General features: G+C 53.8%; 1 protein-coding gene and 1 long non-coding RNA gene across 10 annotated transcripts; one reads left to right on the top strand and one right to left on the bottom strand.

Moving 5' to 3' along the window:
* Window positions 1–1,071: 1,071 nt before the first annotated feature.
* Window positions 1,072–22,372, bottom strand: Kash5 (KASH domain containing 5). Of its 7 annotated transcripts, XM_006540968.4 has the most exons (21): window positions 21,896–22,368; window positions 18,184–18,295; window positions 17,698–17,838; window positions 13,960–14,064; window positions 13,421–13,607; window positions 12,982–13,046; window positions 11,803–11,869; window positions 11,413–11,574; window positions 10,912–11,029; window positions 10,629–10,679; window positions 7,403–7,480; window positions 7,090–7,146; window positions 6,794–6,853; window positions 6,306–6,370; window positions 6,065–6,152; window positions 5,595–5,750; window positions 4,105–4,163; window positions 2,731–2,782; window positions 1,642–1,706; window positions 1,445–1,561; window positions 1,072–1,344 (listed from the first exon to the last, which is right to left on the bottom strand). In XM_006540968.4, exons 2-21 carry the CDS (start codon window positions 18,200–18,202, stop codon window positions 1,203–1,205), a joined length of 1,854 nt encoding a protein of 617 aa, XP_006541031.1. In that variant the 5' UTR covers window positions 18,203–18,295; window positions 21,896–22,368; the 3' UTR covers window positions 1,072–1,202. The 7 variants fall into 7 exon arrangements, 5 of the variants coding, with proteins under 5 accessions (XP_006541031.1, XP_011249173.1, XP_017177818.1 ...); XR_003946500.1 differs by lacking the exon at window positions 4,105–4,163 and having other exon boundaries at window positions 21,896–22,372; XR_001785582.2 differs by lacking the exon at window positions 2,731–2,782 and having other exon boundaries at window positions 21,896–22,369.
* On the top strand, window positions 6,150–8,743 carry Gm31097. Of its 3 annotated transcripts, none has more exons than XR_391430.3 (4): window positions 6,150–6,627; window positions 7,181–7,383; window positions 8,309–8,381; window positions 8,456–8,743. It is a non-coding gene; the product is annotated as a predicted gene, 31097 (long non-coding RNA). The 3 variants fall into 3 exon arrangements; XR_391429.3 differs by having other exon boundaries at window positions 8,471–8,743; XR_003946634.1 differs by having other exon boundaries at window positions 6,150–6,540; window positions 8,471–8,743.
* Window positions 22,373–22,735: the final 363 nt, after the last annotated feature.

Consider the following 22,735-nt stretch of genomic DNA (forward strand, 5'->3'; position numbering starts at 1 on the left):
ATCCCGAGTTTTGACGGCTGTCTCCAGCCATCAAACCGCCTTAGAGCTTAGGATGCGGCCAAAGAGCTCACCCATCTCCAAACCCTTCCTCCGAAAAGGAGGACTTTTTTTGGACTACTACCCTCCAGCAGCCCCCTTCCCCTGCCGGCCAGCGCTGGCCTGTCCTTCCGCACAAGGACCTGCTCAGAACTAGTTCCATCCGCCGCTCCACACATGGCTGGAGTCTTGATCTCGAGTGTCTAGGCCTGCCTTTCTCAACCCCCTCCTGGGCACTGGGAAGAACTTTTGGGCTGGAGCCCCAGGCTGACCTCTGCATTTCTCAGAGGCCGCCCAGGCTGCCAGCCTGCCCTTCCTGACTCTCCTTCCCATGGCCGAGCTGTTCGGCTGACTGACTCTTCAGCCTGGAACACCCTCCCGCTGCCAACTGAATACCAACTACACCTTCTCTCAAAGCAGAGTGCAGGCGGGTGGCACCTTCTTGAAGAGAACAGCTCCAGAGAATAGTGCATGCATGCGTAGTATGTAGGTGTGTGTGTGTGTGTGTGTGTGTGTGTGTGTGTGTTCTCAGGCTGCACCCATCTTAGTCCAAAGGCTCCAAGAGGCTCCTGGCATTGTAAACCATGGAGCCAGTGTTAAGAAGGGGAAACTGAGTGCAGCCGAGGGTGCAGCAAGGTCCTGGCTTGGAGTGCTTATGATCCAGAGGCCTCACTCAGAGCAGTCTGGCAATTCCAGAGCTCAGAGTCTGCAAGCCAGTGGTCTTGCTTAGCCCCATGTTTCATGAAGTTGCCACTGAGGAGCTGTCAGAGAAGCCTCTGGCTTGCTTGCTCAGACACACTCTGACTGACCAGGCTATGTACTCAGAGCAGAGGAGCCTGCCTGGCCTACCACAAAGAGATACAACTCAGGGACAGCAAGCTCTCTCCAGGCCTGCCCTGTGATGATGCTACAATAGCAGCCTCCAAAGCAGGAGAGAAGGATGGCAAAAACTTAGAGACCTTGGGTTCCCTCTTGACCCAGTGGAGGCCCAGTTGTCCTCCTCCCCCGAACTTGTGTGATGAGGAAATCATCCTGTGAAGTCATTACTATGTGATTTGCTATTGTTAAGAAACAGGAGAGAGCCAGGAGAGGTCATGGTCACATAACACAACTTAGGGATGTGGGTCCCATGCTGACGGAGGAGGTATAGTGGTGGGAAGGGTGCCTCACACTGGTGGCGGCTGTAGGTAGTAGAGCTGCAGGTGAGGCCAGGTGGGTGGCGGGGACTGGCTGAACAGCAGGATGGAGAGCAGCAGCAGCAGCAGCAGGCCCAAGACGGGTGTGGGGACCAGTGGGTGCTGGCTGATTCTGGAGGGGAGGCAGGAGAGGCTGACGGTGGCCCCAGGAAGATGGGTCTCACAAACTCATGGCACCCCCACCCGCACCTGGGGACATTTAAAGGGCACACCTGATCCCTGGGGAGTGCTGGGGATGCAGACAGTGCTGGGTCCGTGACCTCTCAACTGGCACCAGGTCTCTCACCACAGGCATGAGGGCTTGGTGCATCTCTGGTACAATGTGGCAACTGGAAGGCAGAAGGGACAGACATTATTACTAGGCTTGGTCTGTCCTAAGTCCCTTCCCAGTTCCCAAGTGTCTCTTTACCTCTCACGAGAGCTTCCTGGGGCAAGTTTATGGTGATAGGTTCCCAGAGGGCTGGAAGGGTCAGCCTGGGTGAGGAAGGACAGAACACATCCAGTCACTGAATTTGCAGCCCTTAGTCAGCACCCTGGATGCAGACTACACAGGAGGCCATGTGTCCCCGCTGGTCAGGGATGACTACAGCCTTCTGCTCGCCGGGTGAGTGAGTGAATGGGGAGAGCAGGCAGGGCAAGAACAGTGCCTATGACACAGTAGTTAACGAGGGCGAGAGACTCTCAGCCCACACTTCTCTTCCTCCTCCCACCTGATCCTGTTGAGTTTCCACCCCCCAGGGCATTGGTTTACAGGTGCGTGTTCCTATGCCAGGCACACATGCTATGGCTAAGTTGCCTCCCAGTGCCAGCCTGTCACCCCTCCTTCTGTCTCTCTGGAAGGGCCACCTGTCTGCCAGTCAGGGTCTTCCAATGCCCACATTTGCTCCAAATACAATGACCAGCAGTGATAAACCAAGTAGCATGCCACTCCCAACTGCTAGGTCTTGCACCCAACTCTGCCTGGCACTGAACTGAGAACAGAGAGGAGCTGGGTCTCCTCAGTGAGGGGCCTGAGTGTGACAGGGCGGTGAGGACTCCAGTGCCTGTCCTACACTTCTCAGTCGCTGGCCTCGTCGCTCATCAACTTCCTTTACCTCCCCTTGACAAGAGCTGGGCTGAGACCTCTACCTGTCCTGCCACGGACAAGGGTGGAGGAGCCCAGGCCCAGGCAGTCTGGCCAGATCTTTGAGCCCACAAGTTCCTTGTTCAACGAGTGTGGGAGTCTGTGGTGCAATTGGGGTGGAATCTGTGAGATCCCAGGCTCAGAGTGGAAACTGCAGCCTGTCTTTTGTAGCTGGGGTCTTCGGGGAATAGTCTGGCTGCCAATTGCCTTCAGCCTCCCCCTCCCGACCCTGCCTCTCATTAGTTGCAGCGAGGGCCTTGTTATCTCCTGACCAAATGATTTTTCTGTCTGTTCCTGAGGAGCACAAGCTTGAGGGAAGAGCTGGGATTAGGTCCTCAGTTTCTGGGGATAGGACAGGTTCCAGGGATTGCCTACCAGGACCCAGCTCTCCTCTTCTTCTTCCTCCTCTTCCTGGCTTCTGGACAACCTATAGCAAACAAAGTCACTGGACACCCTACCTCCCTGTTCTTTTCCCATTCTCAGAAATTTTTAAAAAGCAAATTTTGGAGTTTGTGATCCCCAAAAGGCTCAGAAGCCCTTGAACCAGGCATTCCTAGTTGTCTCCTTCCAGCAGAACCTAGGTAGAACCAAGGTTCCTACTTTGCCCCCAAATCAGACACCCCAGGGTGTGTGAACCCTGGGCACCCATGAGGGTAACTGGTACTGTGTCATTTCTCAGCCCTGGTCTTCCGGGTCTTGTTAGAGACTGGTTGTCCAGCTCCCCTCTCCCAGCCCTGGTACCTTCCTATCTGGGCTAAATCATTTCTAAATCATTTCTCTGGGTGTGTCAGTGCCACCCCCACACCCTAAGCCCATGCTTTGAGGCTAGTGTGAAGCTTCAGAGGCTGGTTGGCTCCCCAGGGACCCAGGTGTCCCTGACACCAGCCTCTGCTTCACTGAGGATCAGGGATCTAATCTTGTAGTTGCCATCAAGCCAGCAGCCTCAGGCACACAGCTTCTCCCAGCCCGGTCCCACTATACACTGCTGTGGGACCCCCTGAAATGCTCACATCGAGGGGTGTTGAGTCCCCAGCCTTTCGCGGTCAGGCCCCAGCCCCGTCCCATGTTGGGCTCCAGCATTTGCCACCCTGAAAATGTGTTGGTAGCAGTCCTACCCAGGGGGCATAAGTCCTTTCTTCCCTCCATCCCGATGACGTAGGAGGAGGTCACACTGATCAGAGCCCTGAGCCAGCCCAATCTCAGCTCTGCCCAGACAAGTCCAATTAGAGGTTGTGTAGGGGCCTCATTAGCTGTGGAGGCAGGAGTCTGGAGGAGGGGGGGCACCACAGGAAGCTGAAGGCGCTGAGACCAGACATCCAGCGCTTTCCATTCTTACTCAAAGCCTGAGTAAGGCCTCAAAATACACCCCCATCAGTCTCAGAGCTGGACTCCCAGGACCCATGGAGGCTTACATCAGCCTGTTTATTGGAGCCTTATACTGATCTGGAGCCTGTGGGGTCTTCCAGGCCTGGGAACCCTCAAGGCCCCTATCAGTATTTTCCCAGCACCTCTGGCTCCCTGAAGGGTGACAACTATAAACCCAGCCTGATCCTTGGGGTGCCTCCCAGAGCCCCTGGACTCCCTAGGGTCCCTCTGCCCACTCCTTTTTGGAATTGCCAGGATCAGGATGTACTGAGGGCAGGTCAAGGGTTCTGAGACAGCCACAGACTAGATGGAGGAGGGGGATGTGACTCTTGCAGTCAGAACTACACCACCGGGGCAGAGGAGGTCTGTTAACCTGATCCTTACCGCAAGCATGGAGCTCTGCTTCCTTCTAGAGCACGCACTGGCTCTCTCTGCAAGTCTGTCTGCAGAACATCAAGATTTGGTCTCCTGGACTCTGCACCAGAGCCCTCTCTGGGCTTCTGACCCAGCTCCAGCAAGGTACCCACTACCTGAGGTCCAGACTGATGTAGATGACCCCTGGGGATACAAGCTTCCAAACTCTCCGTGGACCCCCTCTCAGCACCCACGGAAAGCCAGATATGCCATGGGCACTGATGACTCTAACTCCTTCTCAGGACTAGAGACTGATGTCCCCAGGGTGTCCCTCCCCCATGCACCAGCCAGTGTCAAGAGGGGGCTCAGTACTTTCTTCCTTTTTCCCTCTGGGGGTCTCTGGATGCCCCTAGTCCTCTGCAGGGCCCATTCTCCAGAGAGGCCTCCTGTGTGCCTGTGCCCTCAGCTACCAACTCCACCACCCTGACACTTTCTGTTGTTACTCTGTTCTGGCATGGACTCACTATGTTCCAGAGGCTGGGGACGACCTTGAGTGCCTATCTTCCTGTTTCTACTTCCTGGGAGCTGGGGTATAGCTCTCTGGCCATCTTGCCCCCCTTCTTTTCTTCTCCTCCTCCTCCTCCCCTACCTCCCTTCTCGGGACCGCCCTCCTTCCCTGTCCCTATCCTGCCCACTCACAGCTGAAGACAGACCCTTTGCCGAGTCACCCGAGACCATGGTGTGGCTTTATGTCCCCAAGCATCTCAGGTCCCACGACAAGGTCATTTTCCCTCTACTGTCCCCCAGCTGGAACAGACACCCCCTCCATCCCAGGCCAGCTGCTACCTAAACTGGACCATTTGGGGTCACTTGTCTTGGGTGACTCATCTATATACAGGGCCAGCTCAGGAGTACACAGGAGCTTCTGCTTAGCGGTAGAATAATTGCCTAGCATAGTATAGACCTTGGCTAGAAAGACCCCTGGTGTTCTTGAGATAGAGCCTCTGTGTAGCTTAGAATCATTTTAGTGGTAAGCCTTCCTTCCATTCCCCCATCTCTCTCTCTCTCTCTCTCTCTCTCTCTCTCTCTCTCTCTCTCTCTCTCTCTCTCTCTCTCACTTTAATATTATTTTTTAAAGACAGGGTTCCTCTGTGTATCCGTGGCTCTCCTGGAACTTGCTCTGTAGAGCAGGCTGGTCTCGGAGATCCGCCTGCCTCTGCCTCCCCAGCACTGGGATTAAAGGCATACGCCACCATCACCATGAAGCTTTTTAAAACGACATTTCATGTCTTTCACCATGAATAAGCGCATCTTGACAGTTTTTCTATGGGGCAGCCTGACTTTGTCTGTCCCTTGAGGGCAGGGGTGTGTTCTGTTGGCTGGGGCTGGACCCCCCACCTGCATCAGGCTCTCTGCAAGCTCACTGAGTAGACAACACAGCAAGACACAGCAAAGGAGCAGAGAGGGTAGAGCCTTGGGGGCCCCTGGACTCCTGTGGCTCAGGGCCTCTCTCTGAGTACCTGTTGCCTAGCAGGGTCCTCAGAGGGAAACTCAACCTCCTGCGGCTCAGGCTCAGGCTCAGGCTCAGGCTCAGGCTCAGGCTCAGGCTCCACCTCTTCCCACTGCCACACTCCATACAGAGGACTAGAGAGGCCAGCACTGGCTACATCCTGCTCCTGGAAGCAGAAGCTGTATGTGAACCTGGGAGGGCCAGAGAAAAGTGGGGGCACAGGCAGGACAGAGGTGAAGGGGGGCACAGGTGTGGGGCTGGGACAAGACAATAGGCGGAAAGATATGGAGGAACGGAGGAAATTGGTGATGGGACCAGATTGGTGAGAGATGATGTTAAGGAACATGGCCTTGGAGTTTTCAGGGCTGGGGCTAAGGCAGAGAAAGCTGGAGAAGGGCAGGCGATGACGAGGTGCTGCTCTGGCCAGAGTGAGGGTCTGAACAGGGATACATGGAGAGTTTCCATGGAAGCAGAGCCTACCTGTCGGATAGCTTGGATCTCCAAGTCTAGTGATGGGGGCAGGGCCATGATCCAGCCTACTCTTCCTGCCTCAGCCCCTTCCAGCAGCCTGGCCACACACAGGGGAGGCCTAGCTTTTGGAACAGACTTCACCCTGTGGCCCAGCCCTCTCCTGCCCCTGTCTGCCCAACCATCCACTCGCTCCCCCCCTCTCCATGATCCATGGCTCATTCATCCCCATTCCCTCCTGAACACCACTCACTCCTCTGGGCCTTCCTGGCTCTGACTCAGCTGCTCCTCCAGGTTTGAGATCTCTTGCCTTAGTTCCTGTAAGAAGCAGAGCATGGGCCCCCGTGGAGCCCACACACTCCTCTTGCCGACACATACTGCCAGTTACCAGGGTGAAGCAGCAGTGGCCAAAGGTCCGGGACTAAGAGAGTTCAGAAGCCCAGAGCACCAGACAGCCCGAGCATCACAAAGGCAGAAGGGACTCTAAGGTGGGTAGATTCACAGAAAAACACACAAAGGAGTTACCCAGACAGACGGATGGACTCGGCCCAGGGGAGACAGTTGCCCCCAGAGAGGTGAGTGCTATGGGAAAAATGTCCACACAAAACAGAGCCAGTAGAGGTCAGGGATGCAGAGTGAGGAGGGAAGGGGCAGAGAGATGCAGTGCTTAGCAGGGAGGAAAGCCAGCTGCAAAGAACCCATAGAGACGGGCAGAAGGGGCACCATGGGCTCAGGTACTACCTGGGTGGTAGTTCTGTACTCCTCCAAGGTCCGGGCCAGACTCTCTGCATGGCGGGTACGCTGGGGTACGGAACACAAAGCTACCTGAGGCAGGGCTCAGTTCCCCAAGACATGAGGCTGCTGAAGGGGGGCTGGCTGAGCTGGGACAGCCTGCAGGCCACACTGTAACCTGGGAGAATCCCTTGGGCCGGTGTGGGTTGCTTGGCTAGGGCCCAGACCTGGGTGGGCTCCTGCCACACAAGGCAGGGGCTATGAAGGCACGCTAAGGGCAGGTCTGTCCCCTCCCTGTCCCTCACCTCTGAGAGGACTGCTTCACGCTGGCAAATGAGTCGTTCGCACTCACAGAGCTGCCGCTGCCAAGGAAAGAGCCTATCCATCTCTTCACAGGCCTCCCACATCTCCCCTCGGCCTCCCACTGCGCACCCTCCTCCCTGCACCGTCCCTGTCCAGTCTTCCCTCAGCTGCCAGTGACACCCGTGGGTGTCAGCTGCTCTGAGGGGGACTCCAGCTGACTGCCTAGGATGTGGCATGTGGATTCTGACGCAAGAGCCTGTTCTCAGCAACTCCAGCGCTGACTCGGGTACAGGGAGGTGAGTACACGTTCCGCACCTTCAAAGCGTCCTTCTCTGTGGCCAACTCCTCACTCCGCCTTTTCACTCCATCTCTCTCAGCTAGCAGCTTCTCATTCTGCAGGGAGGACAGCCATGCTCACCAACCAGGAGTGTGAGGTGGACAGCTGCCATTCACTGCCATGGCTGCTCTCCAGGCAGCCCCTTTCTTCCATCACCCTGAAGGGAGGGACCTTGTCTGCCCTTTCTCCATAGGTGGTTTCCCCACCAATGAGGTGATACCTAGATTGTATGAGGTCCCTGGGAGCTAAATGAGTGAATGAGTACATCTAAGTACTTTGCATGTATGACTCCATTTCTTTTCCCAGTTTTAATGAGATAAAGGCAACTCAGGAACAGAGGGGCTGAGTAATTTGTCTCATGTCACACAGCTCTTACTCATGCTAGCACAGGCCAGTGAACGTGAATGATTACAGACATTAGAGTTGAGTCAGCATGCGCCTGGCATGCACCAGATATAAATGTTAGAGATGAACAGTTATAGATAATTAAAGAAACTCATGCTTCCTAACATACGAAACTAAAGTATAGTGAGCCCAGAATACTTGCAAGTGCGCGCACGCACATGCACACACACACACACACACACAGTCTCAATATATAGCTTGGGCTGGCTTTGAATTTGTAATCCTCCCGCTTTAGCAGGAAGGCAGGTATGAGCCATCATACCTCACCCTCATGCCCACTGTAATAACTAGACTTTGGTTCCTCCTTTTCTTTATTTCTTTTGCTTTCTTGTCTAACTCAGTCATTTTATTAAAGCAAATCTCCCATTTTGCCTGGAGCAACCCCAGTGTTTACCTACTTATGACAACTTATTTCCTTTAGTAAAATGTAATTCCAGAGTTGGCAACAAAATCACCCCGTCTTCTTGTATTCCACCTAGGGTGTTGGCCTGTGGCAGACATATGCCCCCAGATGTGGACCCCTGTAGTGACTTCACAGTCACCTGCAAGCAGGTGGGTAGATCCAGGGCTGGCACTGTCCATATTACATTGGCTCTGTAAGTGTGTGGCTATATAGCCATTAATAGCATCCTTCCCTTCAGCTCTACAGGAGGAACTGAACAGAGGCTACGAGACTTGGCAAGGCTGCCCCATCTGTGTGATGCCCAGTCCCACCTCTAACACTCAGCCTCTGGGGGGGCGCAGATAAAACTCTGGGTGACAAAAGCCTCGTGAGAAGTGGTGGTGTTGTATGCACAAGGTGCACAGGGACCAGAAGTGGAACAAGGAAGACACAGATTACACTAAGCCCAAGGCTCACTGAGAGACTCAAGCTGGGTGGTAGAACAGCCACAGGGCTTGGTTAGGAGGTGGTGCCTGGGCTGAGCCTCCCCAGGGGAGACACTGAGGTCAGGAAAAGGCATCCACAACAGCTCTCCAGTGTGACCGAAGCTGGGTGTGAGGAAATGCAGCTGTCATCTCAGCACCAGGCAAGCTGATGTAGGAGGATAACTTTTAATACCAGGCCAGCCTGGGCTATATAACAAGACCTCATCTTAAAAAACAAAAACAAAGCTGGGCAGTGGTGGCACATGCCTTTAATGCCAGCACTCAGAAGGCAGAGGCAGGCAAACCTCTGAGTTCGAGGCCAGCCTGATCTATAGAGCAAGTTCCAGGACAGCCAGGGTTACACAGAGAAGACCTGTCTTAAACAAACAAATGAGCAAACAAACAAACAAATGAATATGACAATTCCAAGTCCAAGGTTCCAGGCACCTGAAGTCTAGCAAGCCACATCCTCCTCCAGAGCCCAGGAGACGAGGCCAGTAGCTCTTTGGTATCTAGCCCCATCCCTGCTCCCGGTCACCAGTGCGTCATTCATCTCAGCAGCTCGGGCTGCTGGGTGAAGGGCAGAGGAAGGACAGCTGGGAGTGCTGTGTCAACACCTGTCCACCTGGTGGGACCCAAAAGCCATCTCAGCACCGTGCAGCCTCCTGCAGAAGCACCGGCTGTAGATCCTTGGGATTCAGCCAGCAGCCAGACTTTGGGAGACCGAGTATCCTGTTACTCCAGCAGGCCATGCGGTGTAACCTGAGATCTCAATCTCTAGATTTCAGTGGGCAGCTGCAGTGGGTCAGCAAGGGGCTGAGAATAGCTCTAGCTCTGCTTGAACTTGCATGCCTAGAAGTCCCTCTGCAGGGCACAGGGCCTGGTGTAGGAGGCAGGGGTGCAGGTGGCCAGTTCACACAGCTGACTCCTGCCGCCTGCATGACATGCCCTGGGGGCAGTGACAAGAAAACCTGTCTGCTATAGAAACAGCTGTCCCAACCCCTCCTATCTGGCTGCTTCCTCGTCCTCCCAGGCTCCCTTGCAGCTGTGGCTAAGGGATCCTCCCCAGCCAACGATATGGTGAGTTGGCTGTTGAAACAACACACAGAGGGGCAGGAGTATGTGAGTGTGTGAGTGTGTGTGTGTGTCTGTGGGTGCATGCACCCTGCCTTAAACCATCTGTGACTATGAGGCTACAAGCAGGAAAAAAAAAGCTGGACCCGGGTGTGGTGGCGCACGCCTTTAATCCCAGCACTTGGGAGGCAGAGGCAGGTGGATTTCTGAGTTCGAGGCCAGCCTGGTCTACAGAGTAAGTTCCAGGACTACACAGAGAAACCCCGTCTCAAAAAACAAAAACAAAAACAAAAAAAACAAAAAACAAAAAACAAAACCCCTCAGAAATGAAAGAAAGAGCAGCATCCTTGGAAGTGGCCTATCGTGCTCCTAGGGTGACTCAATGCCTATGCTTAAAACAATGTTTTATAAGTTTTTGCAGTTTCATTTGCATTGCCAGAGATCAAACTCACCACCAACACACTGATAAAAACGAAGGCATGTGACATTTTTTTTTTCAGACAGTCTAGTTACATAGCTGAGGCTAGTCTTGAATTCAAAATCCTTCTGCTTCAAACTCCTGAGTGCTGGGATGGCAGGCACGGAACACTATACCAGCTTGTTGGATTTTACTGTGCACACCCTATATATCCTACCTTGAGTTAGGAACTTTCTAAGCATTTTCTAGTTTAAGCCTCACATGAGGTGAGACCACTGACTGGCTTGCTCCCCTGATGGTGAGGGCACCATGATGCAGACATAAGAAGAACTGGCCAGGGCCTCCCCATGAATGCCCCCCAGGGACTATCACAGCATGTGGGATGCTGGGTCTGCCGGATAGGGGTAGGAACCCTTGAAGGTGGGTGGGCCTCGGCTCACCTCCTCCTGTAGCGTCTCTACCTCAGCCGCCAGGTGCTGCTGCTCCTTCTCCTGGCCCACCCCAGAGAGAACAGAATCAGTTCTGGTCCCAGTGCCAGTGCCTCCTTGACCCAGGAATGCAGTCAGAGCCTGTATTACTGAAGAGCTGGGCTGTGGGGGTGGGCTGTGGCGGGGTGGGGGTGGGGGCACGACTCCTGCCATCTGGGGGAGTGTGGGGTGAGCAGGACCTGGAACTCAGCTAACCTCTGCCCCTTCCCCTGTCCTTTTCCCTGCCAGCACTCACTGTGTGCCGGGCCTGGGCCATCAGACTGCGATTCTGCTCCTCTAGGCTCTTGGCCAGAGTCTTCAGGTCCTCTAGCTCCTCATCCAAAGCCTTGGCCACCTGCAGGGCCTGCTGGGTACTGAGAGGTGGCACAGACGTGAGGGGAGACAGGCAGAGAAGCAGAGCAAAATATGCCAGACAGACAGAGGGAGCCTGGGAGCAGACACGAGGTAGGCCAAGGGGCACAGAAGGGACTGGGGTGTAATGTGGGGTGGAGACAGTGTTCACTCAGGAAGGGAACATGGGCCATACAGCAAAGGAAGAAAGGGGTACGGGGTGGGAAAGAGGGCAAAACTGGAATGAGGCAGTCAAGACTGAAGCCAAAGGCTAGGAGATAAGCCCCACACAGAGGCAGATGGAAGACAAGGCTGGGCGGTAGAGTGCCAGCAGTACCTAGATCCCAGGCTCCCACACAGCCCAGGGTAGGGTCACCGAGGAAGGCACGGGTACCCTAACCCTAACCTTCGCAGCTGCTTGCGCAGGGCTGTGATCTCCTCCCCTAGGCGTGCAGAGCCCTCCTCCGCAGTCTCCACACTGCGTTGTAGCTTGGCATTCTCACCAGCAAGACGCCGGTTGCTTAGCTCTAGGTCCTCCAGGTTGCTCAGCAGCTCAGCTGTGGCAGGCCTGAGGACAGCAAGGGTCTGGTGACCAACCTGCTCCTGCTCCCCCTCCCTCTCCCATAGCTTCCTTAGGTGGGGCAGGTGCTGGCAGTCAGAAAATACTCCTCTGAGGAAGATCAGAAGGAAAGCCCAAGGCTCTCCTAGGCCGAGACATCAGTCTCCCCACTCCCGCACCCCAGAGAGACTGGAGAAAATGGAGTGGGGTTGCAGTGGGGGAGGGGAGGACAGGCACCCCTCGGGCCTGGGGTCTTCTCCTCCAAAGCTCTCTAAGTTGGCTGACTCCTCAGCTTCTGGGCACACTGGAAAGAGACAGGAGGTTGGAGTTTCTGGTAAATTAAATGTTGGGGTGTCCAAGGACCCTGGGACTGTCCCAGGATTCTGGCCTCCCAGTTTCTTAATGTGTAGCTCTGGGGTTCCCTGGGCTGAATTACTCTTATTCTATAGGCTGCTTGCGCACACTGGCCTGGAGCTCAGCCAGGTCTCTGAGCCAGTCAGGAGGGCTAGATAGATACCTCCACTTCCCAAGCCACTCCTCTCCTGGCCCCAGCTTCCCTCCTCAGGCCTCCGCACTAGCAGCCTGCCATCTGTTGGACTCTCTGCTCTACCACTCCCTTAGTCTCTCCCTGGGCACTCTCCAGCCTCACCCTCCGACTTGTCTACGTGACCTACCCCTCTGCTGCTCACAGCCCTCCCTGCCCCCCAAAACAGAAGCCTCAAGATTCAAGTCTTGCAAGTCTTTAATCCCAGCAGTAGTGAGGCAGAGGCAGGGTGATCTCTGTGAGTTCAAGGCTAGCCCTAGTTTACATAGTAAGTTCCAGGAAAGCCAGAGTTATAGAGAGAGACCCTGTCTCAAAGAAACAATAACAAAACAAATACAAACAAACAAACAACCCTCTGAAACCAAACCAACCAACAAACAAAAAAAGAATGCCAAGAGAGCTACAGTCTGGGTTCTGTAAAGCCACGTTTTAGCCATACACCTCTGAGGTGTGAGTTCCTGCACTCAGCACCCCAGTATAGGGCTGGGATACAGCTGGGACAGATGTCTGCTCTCAAGGGAAGGGAAGCAGGTGTACGAGGTGTGTGTGGTGGGGCAGGATGGGGAGCCAAGACTGCCCTGTGCCAAGTGAAGATTTCATAGTGTGGGTGCCCCAGGCCTCAGCTAGATACCGTGGAGGCTGCAGTCCCCTCAGGCTCTACATTAGGGCTGGAGATGGGAGGAAGGGTTGGAAAACCTGAGCCTGAAGTCCAGAGTGGGACTGTCCCAAAGGCACCAGAAAGCCACCACAGCTGCAGGCTGAGCAAAGGCCCCAGATCTCTTTAGCCCTTGCTGTGTGGAGCGAGTAGATGAGAAGTCCCTGCTAACCCCCGCTGACCCCTGCCACCCAGCGCCTTCTATAAATAGTCTCACCAGATGGCAGGTGTGGAGAAGCCAGGGCTCCCTCGTAGGCGGTCTCCTCTGCCCGCTCTAATCCCCTGTATCAAAGGCAAGAGGCTCAGGTCCCCTGTGGTCACCACAGCCATGACCTGTGCCTACAGAGGTGTGGGGTGATGGAGGAGAGGAGGGCTGTAGGGAGAGAGGCTCTATGGGTAAGGGTGAAGCCAGATGGCAGGGCCTGGGCTGTGAAGGGCAGCCCTTCCTATGGTCGCCCTGCTCCTTCTACTTGGACCCCTGCACCATCACCCAAGGCAGCTGGTTCTCAGACCCCTTCACCCCTCCGTGTCCTTTTAGATGCCTCTCCTTAGTCCCAAGCCAACCACACGGGGTTCCTGGGCCTAACTAGTATTGACTGCAGAGCAGACGTGAGGAAAGTCTTCCTAGGTAGGAGGCTGCTGGTGTAGGGACTCACCCCTGCAGCTGACAGGCAGCAATCCAGTCCCGCATGACCACCAGAAAGGTGTCCAGTTCCACAGTGGCTCCAGCACCCTCTCCATAAGGGTCCAAGCTCCGGGCCAGTGTTTGGAGGCGCACATCCTGAGGTCCCTGTCCTGTCACAGCCTCCAGGTAGGCCAGGAGGTGGGCCACAGTCACAGTGCCTGGGACAGAGCATGGTAGGGAGACCTGGACTGGGCAATGGCCAGTGGGACAGGCCACGGTTTAAGAACAGTGTCTGTCATCAGCAGGTTGATGACACGCCTGCCCTACAGCATGCAGAGCCACCTGGGGCAAGTCCCTCTCCTGAGTTAAGTTTTCCAGTCCATCTCAGAGTGGACCAAAGAGCATGAGCCAGGGCAGCAGCCACTGCTGTAACCAGGCCAGAGGCTAACTATGTACCTGGGGCCCAAGCCCCGCTACTCATCCCCTGATCCATGCCCTTACCCTACTCCTGAAGGACCCCTAAGCAGGGCAGCCCGGGTCCAGCCCTTCCTGTGGATCCCCAGCCCCCACCTGTCTTGTGAGGGTCACAGGCTTCAAATGTGGAGTTAAGGATCTGTTCCTCTAGGCTGAGCAGTGGCCTTGAACTCGCTTCCTCGGGCTGTTCCCAGAGGTACACTGTAGAGAAAAGGGGGTCCCCTCTCAATGCGGAGACACCAGGAGCATGATCCTAATGCCTGGGCTCTGCTGAGTCTGGGGGACTTTCATTGAAAGCTCTGTGGTGGGGACTGGTAAAGGACAGCGGGAGGCTTCCAGGGAGGTGGCAACAGGGAGGATTTTGAGTCACTGCTCTCAAGCAGTCCCATCTCTTAGGCTAGGAGATGCCCCTACTGTCTGCCTAAGGCTTGGTTAGCCAATGGACTCTGGAAGCCATTAATGAGCTCTGAGATGACCCTCAGCCCTGCCCTCCTCCAGTCTCCCGGGCTATGGGCAGGGGGGACCAGGCTTGAGGAAAGCAAGGGGGAGGCAGGATGAAGGTGGCCGAGGAGCCAGGAACAATCCAATAAGGCGTGGGCAGCCTCCATCGATCCCACCCGCTGCAGCCCTTCTCCCAGTTGCCCCAGGGACCAAGTCTCTCCTCTCCACATCCTCAGCATGGCGTCATCAGAGCTGGAGGACTCAGGGCCAACACCAAGATAAAGAGGAGGGATGGGGCTGTGGAAGCAGGGGGTGGCAGGGGACTGGTTAGGAGCTGAGTTTCCTGCCAGACTCCCCTGACTCAGCAGCTCTGCAGCATGTCTGTGGCAAGCCTCTTCTTTGGGAGGTCTGTTTCTGTGTCAGTAAAACCCCCCTCAGGAGGGTGAGAGGGTTGTTCCTTCTGCATATGTAAAGATGTGAGTGCAGGCATGTGTGTGTGGGTGTGAGTGTCGGAGTGAGTGTGTGATGTTTGGGTGTGTATGTGCAATATGTGTATGCATGTGTGTCAATGTATGTGCACATGTGTCTATGCAAATGTGGAGTGTTTATGTGTTTACATGTGTGTGTTCATATGTGTGTGTGGCCTGTGTGTATTGGTAGGGCAGCTCTCACCTGGCTCAGACCCACTGTGTGCCTGCCTATGTTCCTGTTTTCCAGGGTCTGTTGGCCTGCAGCTAGCTATATTCACATCACATGAATACAGCAGGCACTCAATAAACAGAGCTTCTCCAAGCTGGAGGTGGCTTTCATACCTCTGACAGCCTGGCCTGCTGAGATGAGTGCCCATTGCACATGGCTGCAGGGTTAGAGTCTGAGCTGGCACTAGAGACCCCTGTCCTGCCCCCCACCCCCTCTGAGTGTCAGCAGTATCCTCTGAGAAAGCCCCCCTCCCTTTTGGGGAAGAAATGGATGCATGTGGGTGGGCCTCTGCGTGGTCTGTAACTACAGGCACTCATGGAGCGTCAGCACCGCAGCAGCTCCTATCCCTACACGAGGAGTCTGAGGCAGACGGGCAGCACAAGCGGTCACAGGCACCTTCCAGCACAGAGTCTCTTCTCTCACCCTGACACTTCCAGGATGCTGTACCCCAGTTTGACCTGGACTCTTCTGGCTCCCATGGGAGGGCAGTAGGGCAGGTTAGTTTGGGGAGGTAGAAGACTTCAGCTGGCCTACTGCTCTCCACCGTCCCGTGTTACAGAGGAGGACTCTGTGCTGTGGCCCAGAAAGGCCAATGGTGCATAGTCCCTTCCTGAGGTCCTGAAGGAAGACACTGTTCCGTCCCCCCCCCCCTTTCTCTCTCTCCTTTTTTTTTTTTTTTTTGGGGGGGGGGATTTTCAAGACAGGGTTTCTCCGTGTAGTCCTGGCATCCTGGCTGTCCTGGAACTCACCCCGTAGACCAGGCTGGCCTTGAATTTAGAGATTCACCTGCCTCTGCCTCTATGTGCTGTGGTTAAAGGCGTGCATGACCACCACCCTGCTCTTTCTGGACCATTGTTCTCATTTTTCCCCAACCTCTCTCACATGTTCAGCCTCTGTCCTGTGTCCTTCAGTCCCTTTTCTCCCCCCACCCTGTACTCTATCTTAATCTTGATACTCTGTCCCAAGCGCCTTCTCTCTTCTTTGCCATCCCTGTCTTTCAGCCTCGGCTTTCCCCTGTGGGTGTGTTCTTCCTTTTCAGTCTGCAATCTCAGAAGCTGACCTGGCCATGGTCCTAATTCCTGGTGGCTGCTCGCCCTCTGCTGGTGCAGGCAAGGTTTAGATGCCAGTCATCTCCCAAGCTAGCCAGCCTTATTAGCATGCTGGTGTCTTGCCTGTAAACCCCTCCTATTTGCAGAGGCTACCCCTGAGGTTGGGGTGCAGATCTCAGCCTTGAGCAAAGCTGCAGGCGTACTTGTCGACTCCCAGGAGCCTAAAAGACAGGTGTTCCTGCATTAGTCGGAACTGCCTATATAGACGCTGGAGCTTCCTACCCCATCAGGCTGGCCTCCCTGTTAGCACAGCCTCAGGAGATGGAGACAGAGAAACCAGGAGGGTGATTCTTGGGGAAAAGAGTTGCTGAGATAGGGCAGAGACAGATCGGCGGGGAAGAAAACAGGAGTTAGGGACATAGAGATAGAGGCTGGCCCACAGGAGTCAGTGAGCCAGCACCTTCCTCCGAAAGCTGATGCGCGCTGGCTCCCACGCCCACTTGTCTGCATCTGCCCACAGCAAAACAGGCATTGATCTGGGGCAGCAGCACCAGTGTGCAGAGGCCCACTGCACGTGCTTCTTCTCCTGCACGTAAGCAGGCCAAGCTGGAACGGAGCGTTCTGTTAGTGTAAGGCACATCCTAGTTCTCAAGGATGTCTGTGAACACAGGAATAACTTGGCATGTTTCCATGAGGCTTAACACAGCAAACAGTCGGTATATGAACCAAGTTACATAAAATCAGTTAACATACCATTTACACCACCTGCTTGACTTGGCCTCCAACTTTCTTATTTTCTCAGACCCTTCAGTTCTATAGGTGTGACCCCTCTGCCAGCTATGCATTCTTTCTCTCTCTCTCTCAAGATAGGGTTTCTCTATGTAGCCCTGGCTGTCCTAGAATTATAGACCAGGCTTTATAGACCAGCCTGGCCTCAAACCCAGAGATCTGCCTGCCTCTGCCTCCTTGAGTGCTGGGATTAAAGGTGCGTACCACCACCGCCACCCAGCTTTTCTCTTTTAAAAAATTAAAAATTAAATATGAGAGCTGAGCATGGTGGTACACGAATGTCATCTCAGCACTTGAGAGGCTGAGCTAGGATCAGTGAGAGTTCAAATCCAGATCCTGTCTCATAAAACAAAAACAACACTGGGAGATGGGATCACAACTCAGAAGTGACTGGTTGCCTAGCACACATAAAACCTTGGATTCCATCTTCTGCTCTTCTGCACTGTGTGGGTGCGTGCGTGCGCGCACACACACACACAAACACACACACACACACACACACACACACACACACACACACACACGAGTGGAGCAGGGTCTGTACAGCCATGCTCCGGGGAGAGTCTTAGACTAAGCAGGTGCTAGACAGACACCAGTGTTGGGAAGGCAAGTGCAGTAGGAGGGATAGAGGTGACAGGGTACCTGTTTTACCCAAAGTAAGAGGTGCGAAGTGTGGGTGTTATAGTGTGTGGAGCCTTCTGTCCTCAATAGCCCTCCAGAGAGGAGATAGGGCAGACATGTGACAGGCACACAATTGACACTTATCCTAGCATCCTTTGCCTCTGCCCACCCTAGCATCTCTCCTGCTCCCAGCCTGACCCGCAGCTCCCTCTTCCTCCTGCAGGCAGATACTTACTCTGTGCAGTTGGACCACCAGCCTGGCCCTCCGGCAGGTCCATGGACCACTCCTGATGCTCCTCTACAGCTGCTGTCGAAGCTCTCAGCTTCCCTCCACTGTGAGGAGGGTTGGGGAAAAGAAAGGATGTCCAGATAGCTCCTACAAGGACAAGCAGAGTGATGGCTTCCTCAGACTGGCCACACTCTCGGCTGACTAAACTGCTCCATCACTGCCCGAGGCCCTCAGGGTTCTCAGAACCTGTTTGCCATCCCCATCCCAACTCCAACCTGTTTTTATGGCTTTGAGGTGTGGGATGGCAACCTGAGGACTGAAGAGAGCAGGCAGCAGCAAGATCAAAGGGGGAGGCAAGAGGGTGGGGTCAACTGTTGCCCCTAGGGCTTGAGGCCACCTCTCTTCCCCATAACCCAACAAGTCACCATTCCTGTCCTAGAGATTCCATCTTGCTCTCTTCTGGGTCTCTTCACAGTCCGACCTCGGGCTCACCTTGTTCTCTGTGGCCCATGTCCTAGCTTCCTGCCAGGTTCCAGTCCATTCCCACAGGCTGCAGATTTGACCTGTGTGGCTGTGGCTTCTTTGAGTCCGAGCCTGCTTGGGTCTAGCAACAGAGGCACAGTGTGGCCTGGGCCAGCAGCTTTCTCTCCCCAAATCATGCTATATCGTCTAGCAGTCATCTAACCTGCATGCCATTTGGTAAAGTGGCCTGCTGCTCCTACTATGTCTCTGCTTGGGACTCTTGCCTTCCTGCCTCTTGTTCTCTGGAACATTTCACTCTATCTGGAGCTGACTACAGCCCAGCAGGCTCCCTCCCTGCCTGTAGGCAGACCATGGGGTCCTCTGTAGACTGCTGGCCTCCTAGTGCTCTTCCCTACTTCCAGTCACTTTTATCACTGAGTCACCTTCAATCTTTCACTGGTAGATTCTAGGCAAGTGCTCTACTATCAAATCCCAGGGCAGCTGCTTACTAATGATTAATACCTGTGTTCTACTGTTAAGCTACACACTCTGGCTCTCTTTGTATTTGGAAACAAAGCCACCCTAAGATGGCCAGGCTGGCCTTGAATTTGTGATCTCTTTGCCTTGGCAAGAATGTGCATGGCCGCCGGGCGGTGGTAGTGCACGCCTTTAATCCCAGCACTCAGGAGGCAGAGGCAGGCGGATTTCTGAGTTCGAGGCCAGCCTGGTCTACAGAGTGAGTTCCAGGACAGCCAGGGCTACACAGAGAAACCCTGTCTCGAAAAAACAAAACAAAACAAAACAAAACAAAACAACCCCAAAAAACAAAACAAACAAACAAAAAAAGAATGTGCATGGCCATCACCAGGCCTGCTTCTCACCCTTTTTTTTTTTTTTTTTTAAATGTGTTTTGTGATGTGGTGGAGGTCAGAAGAGGGCATCAGAGCACCTGGAACTGGAGAGAGAAGGTTGTGAGCTGGCATGTGCCATCTGAGAATCAAAACTTGGTCATTTGCAAAAGTAGTAAGTGTCTCAGTGGCTTCTTATTCTTTTCTTTTCCAAACAAAGAGTCTCTCTCTGGAGATCTGGCTGGCCTAACACTTGCCAGGAATACCAGCCTTGAACTCAAGAGATCCACCTGCTTCAGGGTGCTGGGACTAAAGGCATGTGCCCTCACGCTGACACACAGCAAGTTCTCTTAACCACCGGGCCTTCTCTCTAGGCTCTTCTCTGTTGAAAATCAACTCTGTTGTTTTTCTCCTCCACCAGCCATCTCCATGCTGCTCCCCCTTTTTAAAAATAAAATTTATTTATTTGTTTGTTTGTTTATTTATTTATATGAGTGCTCTATTTGCATGCATGCCTGCATGACAGAAGAAGGCATCAGATCCCATTACAGATGGTTGTGAGCCACCATGTGGTTGCTGGGAATTGAACTCAGTGCTCTTTACCACTGAGACATCTTTACAGACACTCCCAAGGCCTATATTTATGAGTGGGCTTGACTCTCACAGGCTTCTGTGGTCACAGGGACTCCCTCCTCTGCACCCTGACAGTGCTGTCCTGCCTCTATTACAGCCTGGCCAGTCACTTTTTTTTTTCTTCCCTGAGACAGGGTTTCTCTGTATAGCCCTGGCTGTCCTGGAACTCACTTTGTAGACCAGGCTGGCCTCGAACTCAGAAATCCAATCTGCCTGCCTCTGCCTCCCTAGTGCTGGCCACCACGCCCGACTGGCCAGTCACTTTCAGGAGAAAAGGAGGCACTGTCAGTAGTCCCTCTAGGGACTGGGGCCAAGGGTAGAGAGAGCCTGGGTTTCCTCCTGCTTGGCTCCCCTTTGTTTGTTTGGAACCCCTGCTCATCCCCTGCAAAAGCTAAGAAACCTCCTTTGCTCTTCTCCCCTCAACTCTGCCCACAAGGACAAAACTTGGGGCTAACACCTCTCCTCTCCACTTTCCAGCTATCCACCCATAAGTGCCAACCCCCCCCCCCCCCGCCCCCGGGGTCTCAGCTTTTGACCATGTAAGGACATAATCCCAGCCCCTAGCTGGCACGTTATCACTCCCCGTCTAAGCTTTATAAAACACCTTTGCTAAGCTTAGCCTGGATGTGTGACTTCACTGATCTCCACGTGTGAGGTGGGTGGAGGTTGATGCCTCCTCGTAAGCCCGCCTTAATCTATTTTGAATCTGGAGTGATCCAGCCTATATCTTTGTCACCGAAGGGGAGAGAAGCAGCCTCTCTCCCTTTCCTCAGGGAATGCAGCCATCACTCTGCCTTGCCTGTATTCCGGCAGCCGAATGTTTTCTGGAGACATTATTATCTGGCTTTTGGAGACAGGGACTTAGTAAATATATATTATGTAGCTTTAGCTGTAGTGGGCCTTCTGAAGCTGTGTAAAGCAGGCTGGTCTTCAGCTAGTGGGGATCCTCCTGCTGTCCATCTCAGAGGCTTTTAGAAGGCACCAGGGAAAGAAGAGGCTTTCTGAGACTCTTTCAAGGGGAAACTCGGACAAAATCTTGAGGAACAAGGGATATCAGGTGGCCAGTGAGTGTCTTGTGGGTTTTAAACATGGAGGAAGTCTGGAGGGGATCCCTGGACTAGAATTCAAGGGCTGCATTTCTGGGGTGTCACTAGATTTCAGAGTCCCCGGCGGAACTTGTAGGGCAACTACAGATTTCTAAAGTATCAGATAGGACTTGAACACCAAATCTCCACCAAGATTTCAGAGGAAAAGTCTCTGACAGGTTTTTGAGGGAGACTCTGATGGGATATCTAGAAGATCCTAGCGGCTGGCGTGGTGGGCTACACCTGTGATACCAGCACTCAGGAGGCTGAGGCAGCAGGATCCAAGGTTTTGAGTAGAGTCTGGGCAATTTACTGAAGCCCTAGAGAGTCCCTGGAGGGTAGCTTAGTCGTTAAGAGGACTAACAGTTTACTCTTCCAGATAGATATGGGTTGGAATCCCACTACACACATGTGAACTCCTCCTCATCTGCAATTTTAGTTCAGAGGGATACAAAACCACCTGGTCTCCACAGGCACATACCTGACACACATACAAACATGCCGGCAAAATACTCAAAAACAAACAAACAAACAAAAAACCCCAACAACAACAAAAACCAAAAACACCCAAACAAAAGCCAGGCAGTGGTGGTGCACACCTTTAATCCCAGCACGTGGGAACCAGAAGCACACAGGCCAGCCTGGTCTACAGAGAGAGTTCCAGGACAGTCAATGCTACACAAAGAAACCCTGTCTCAAAACAAAAACACCTACCCTACCCACAAAAACAAAATAGATTAAGTGTTAGGTTTCAAAAGTTCTAGAAGATTGCAGTTGGGCACATCTGGGAGAGCTGTAATCCTAAAACTGGGGAATGAGGATCATGAGGTCGTGGCCAGCCTGGGCAGCACTTGGAGGGTCTGTCTCAAACAAAAATAGAAAACAAGCAACAAAAAGCAACCGGAAGTTTCAAGAGTCTGACAGGATTGCCGAAGTTGCCACTAGAATTTTCCTGAGGAAGCCGGTCACGGTGGCGCACGCCTTTAATCCCAGCGCTCGGGAGGCAGAGGCAGGAGGATTTCGGAGTTCGAGGCCAGCCTGGTCTACAGAGTGAGTTCCAGGTCAGCCAGGGCTACACAGAGAAACCTTGTCTCAAAACTTGGGGCGTTTTTGAAGGAGCTGGCAGGTGATGTTACCGGGGAACCTGCCATGAAAGTCGCCACAGGCAGGGCGTACCTGGAGTCGGGACTCAGTTGAGGGACACCAGCGACGAACGGCGGTTGCGAATGTCACGGAAGAGGCGTGTTCACACGCGCCTTTTCCCGCCAGAAATGCAAATGAGCCGGCCTCCTGCAAGTCCCGCCCTCTCAGGCTCTTGTACTCACGCAAGCGCACTCCGAGTGGATGGCGCCCGGGTCTCTCCTTACGAAGACCCTTGAGCTGGCGCATGCGTAGAGCTTCTCGGGAGGATAGGCTGGACCTGAGGATCGAGTGCATGCGCACTAGTGGGGCTAGCGGTGATGGCGCGATATTATCGGCAGCTTTCTTCTGCGGTACAAAAATCCTTTCCTTCTGCTTGACAAAATAGGGCCAAGCAGGAGAGAGTTCAACCGAAGGACTCCCTGTTCATCCTTTTCTTCTTGTCAGTCTTTGAACCAAGTTCTTTCTTTTGGGTCTGGCTCGCCCGCCACTGTCACAATGATGCGCAGTCTGGTCCAGCCTCACTTCCGCTCCATTCCCTCCCCCCCCCCCGCCCCCCGCATTAATAGGTACCCAAGCTGTTTTCCCAAACTATTATAGTTTCTACTTACTGCTTAGCTATGTAGCCCAGGATGGCTTCGGACTTGAAGCAATCACCCTGCCTCAGTCCATGCCTGTGGACTATTCGAACTTTTTTATTATTAAGGGTCCAACAGCCGGGCGTGGTGGTGCACGCCTTTAATCCCAGCACTTGGGAGGCAGAGGCAGGCAGATTTCTGAGTTCGAGGCCAGCCTGGTCTACAAAGTGAGTGCCAGGTCAGCCAGGGCTACACAGAGAAACCCTGTCTCGAAAAAGCCAAAAAAAAAAAAAAAAAA

Source organism: Mus musculus, chromosome 7, assembly GCF_000001635.26.
Source record: "Mus musculus strain C57BL/6J chromosome 7, GRCm38.p6 C57BL/6J".
NCBI lineage: Eukaryota > Metazoa > Chordata > Mammalia > Rodentia > Muridae > Mus > Mus musculus.

Coding starts and splice junctions, on each gene's coding strand:
- Kash5 (NM_201374.2), bottom strand. CDS start 22,156: ATGCACTCGATCCTCAGGTCCAGCCTATCCTCCCGAGAAGCTCTACGC. Junction 10,680..10,911: donor TGGCCCAGGCCCGGCACACA/GTGAGTGCTGGC, acceptor GGGGTGGGCCAG/GAGAAGGAGCAGCAGCACCT. Junction 7,147..7,402: donor CAGAGAAGGACGCTTTGAAG/GTGCGGAACGTG, acceptor TTTCCTTGGCAG/CGGCAGCTCTGTGAGTGCGA.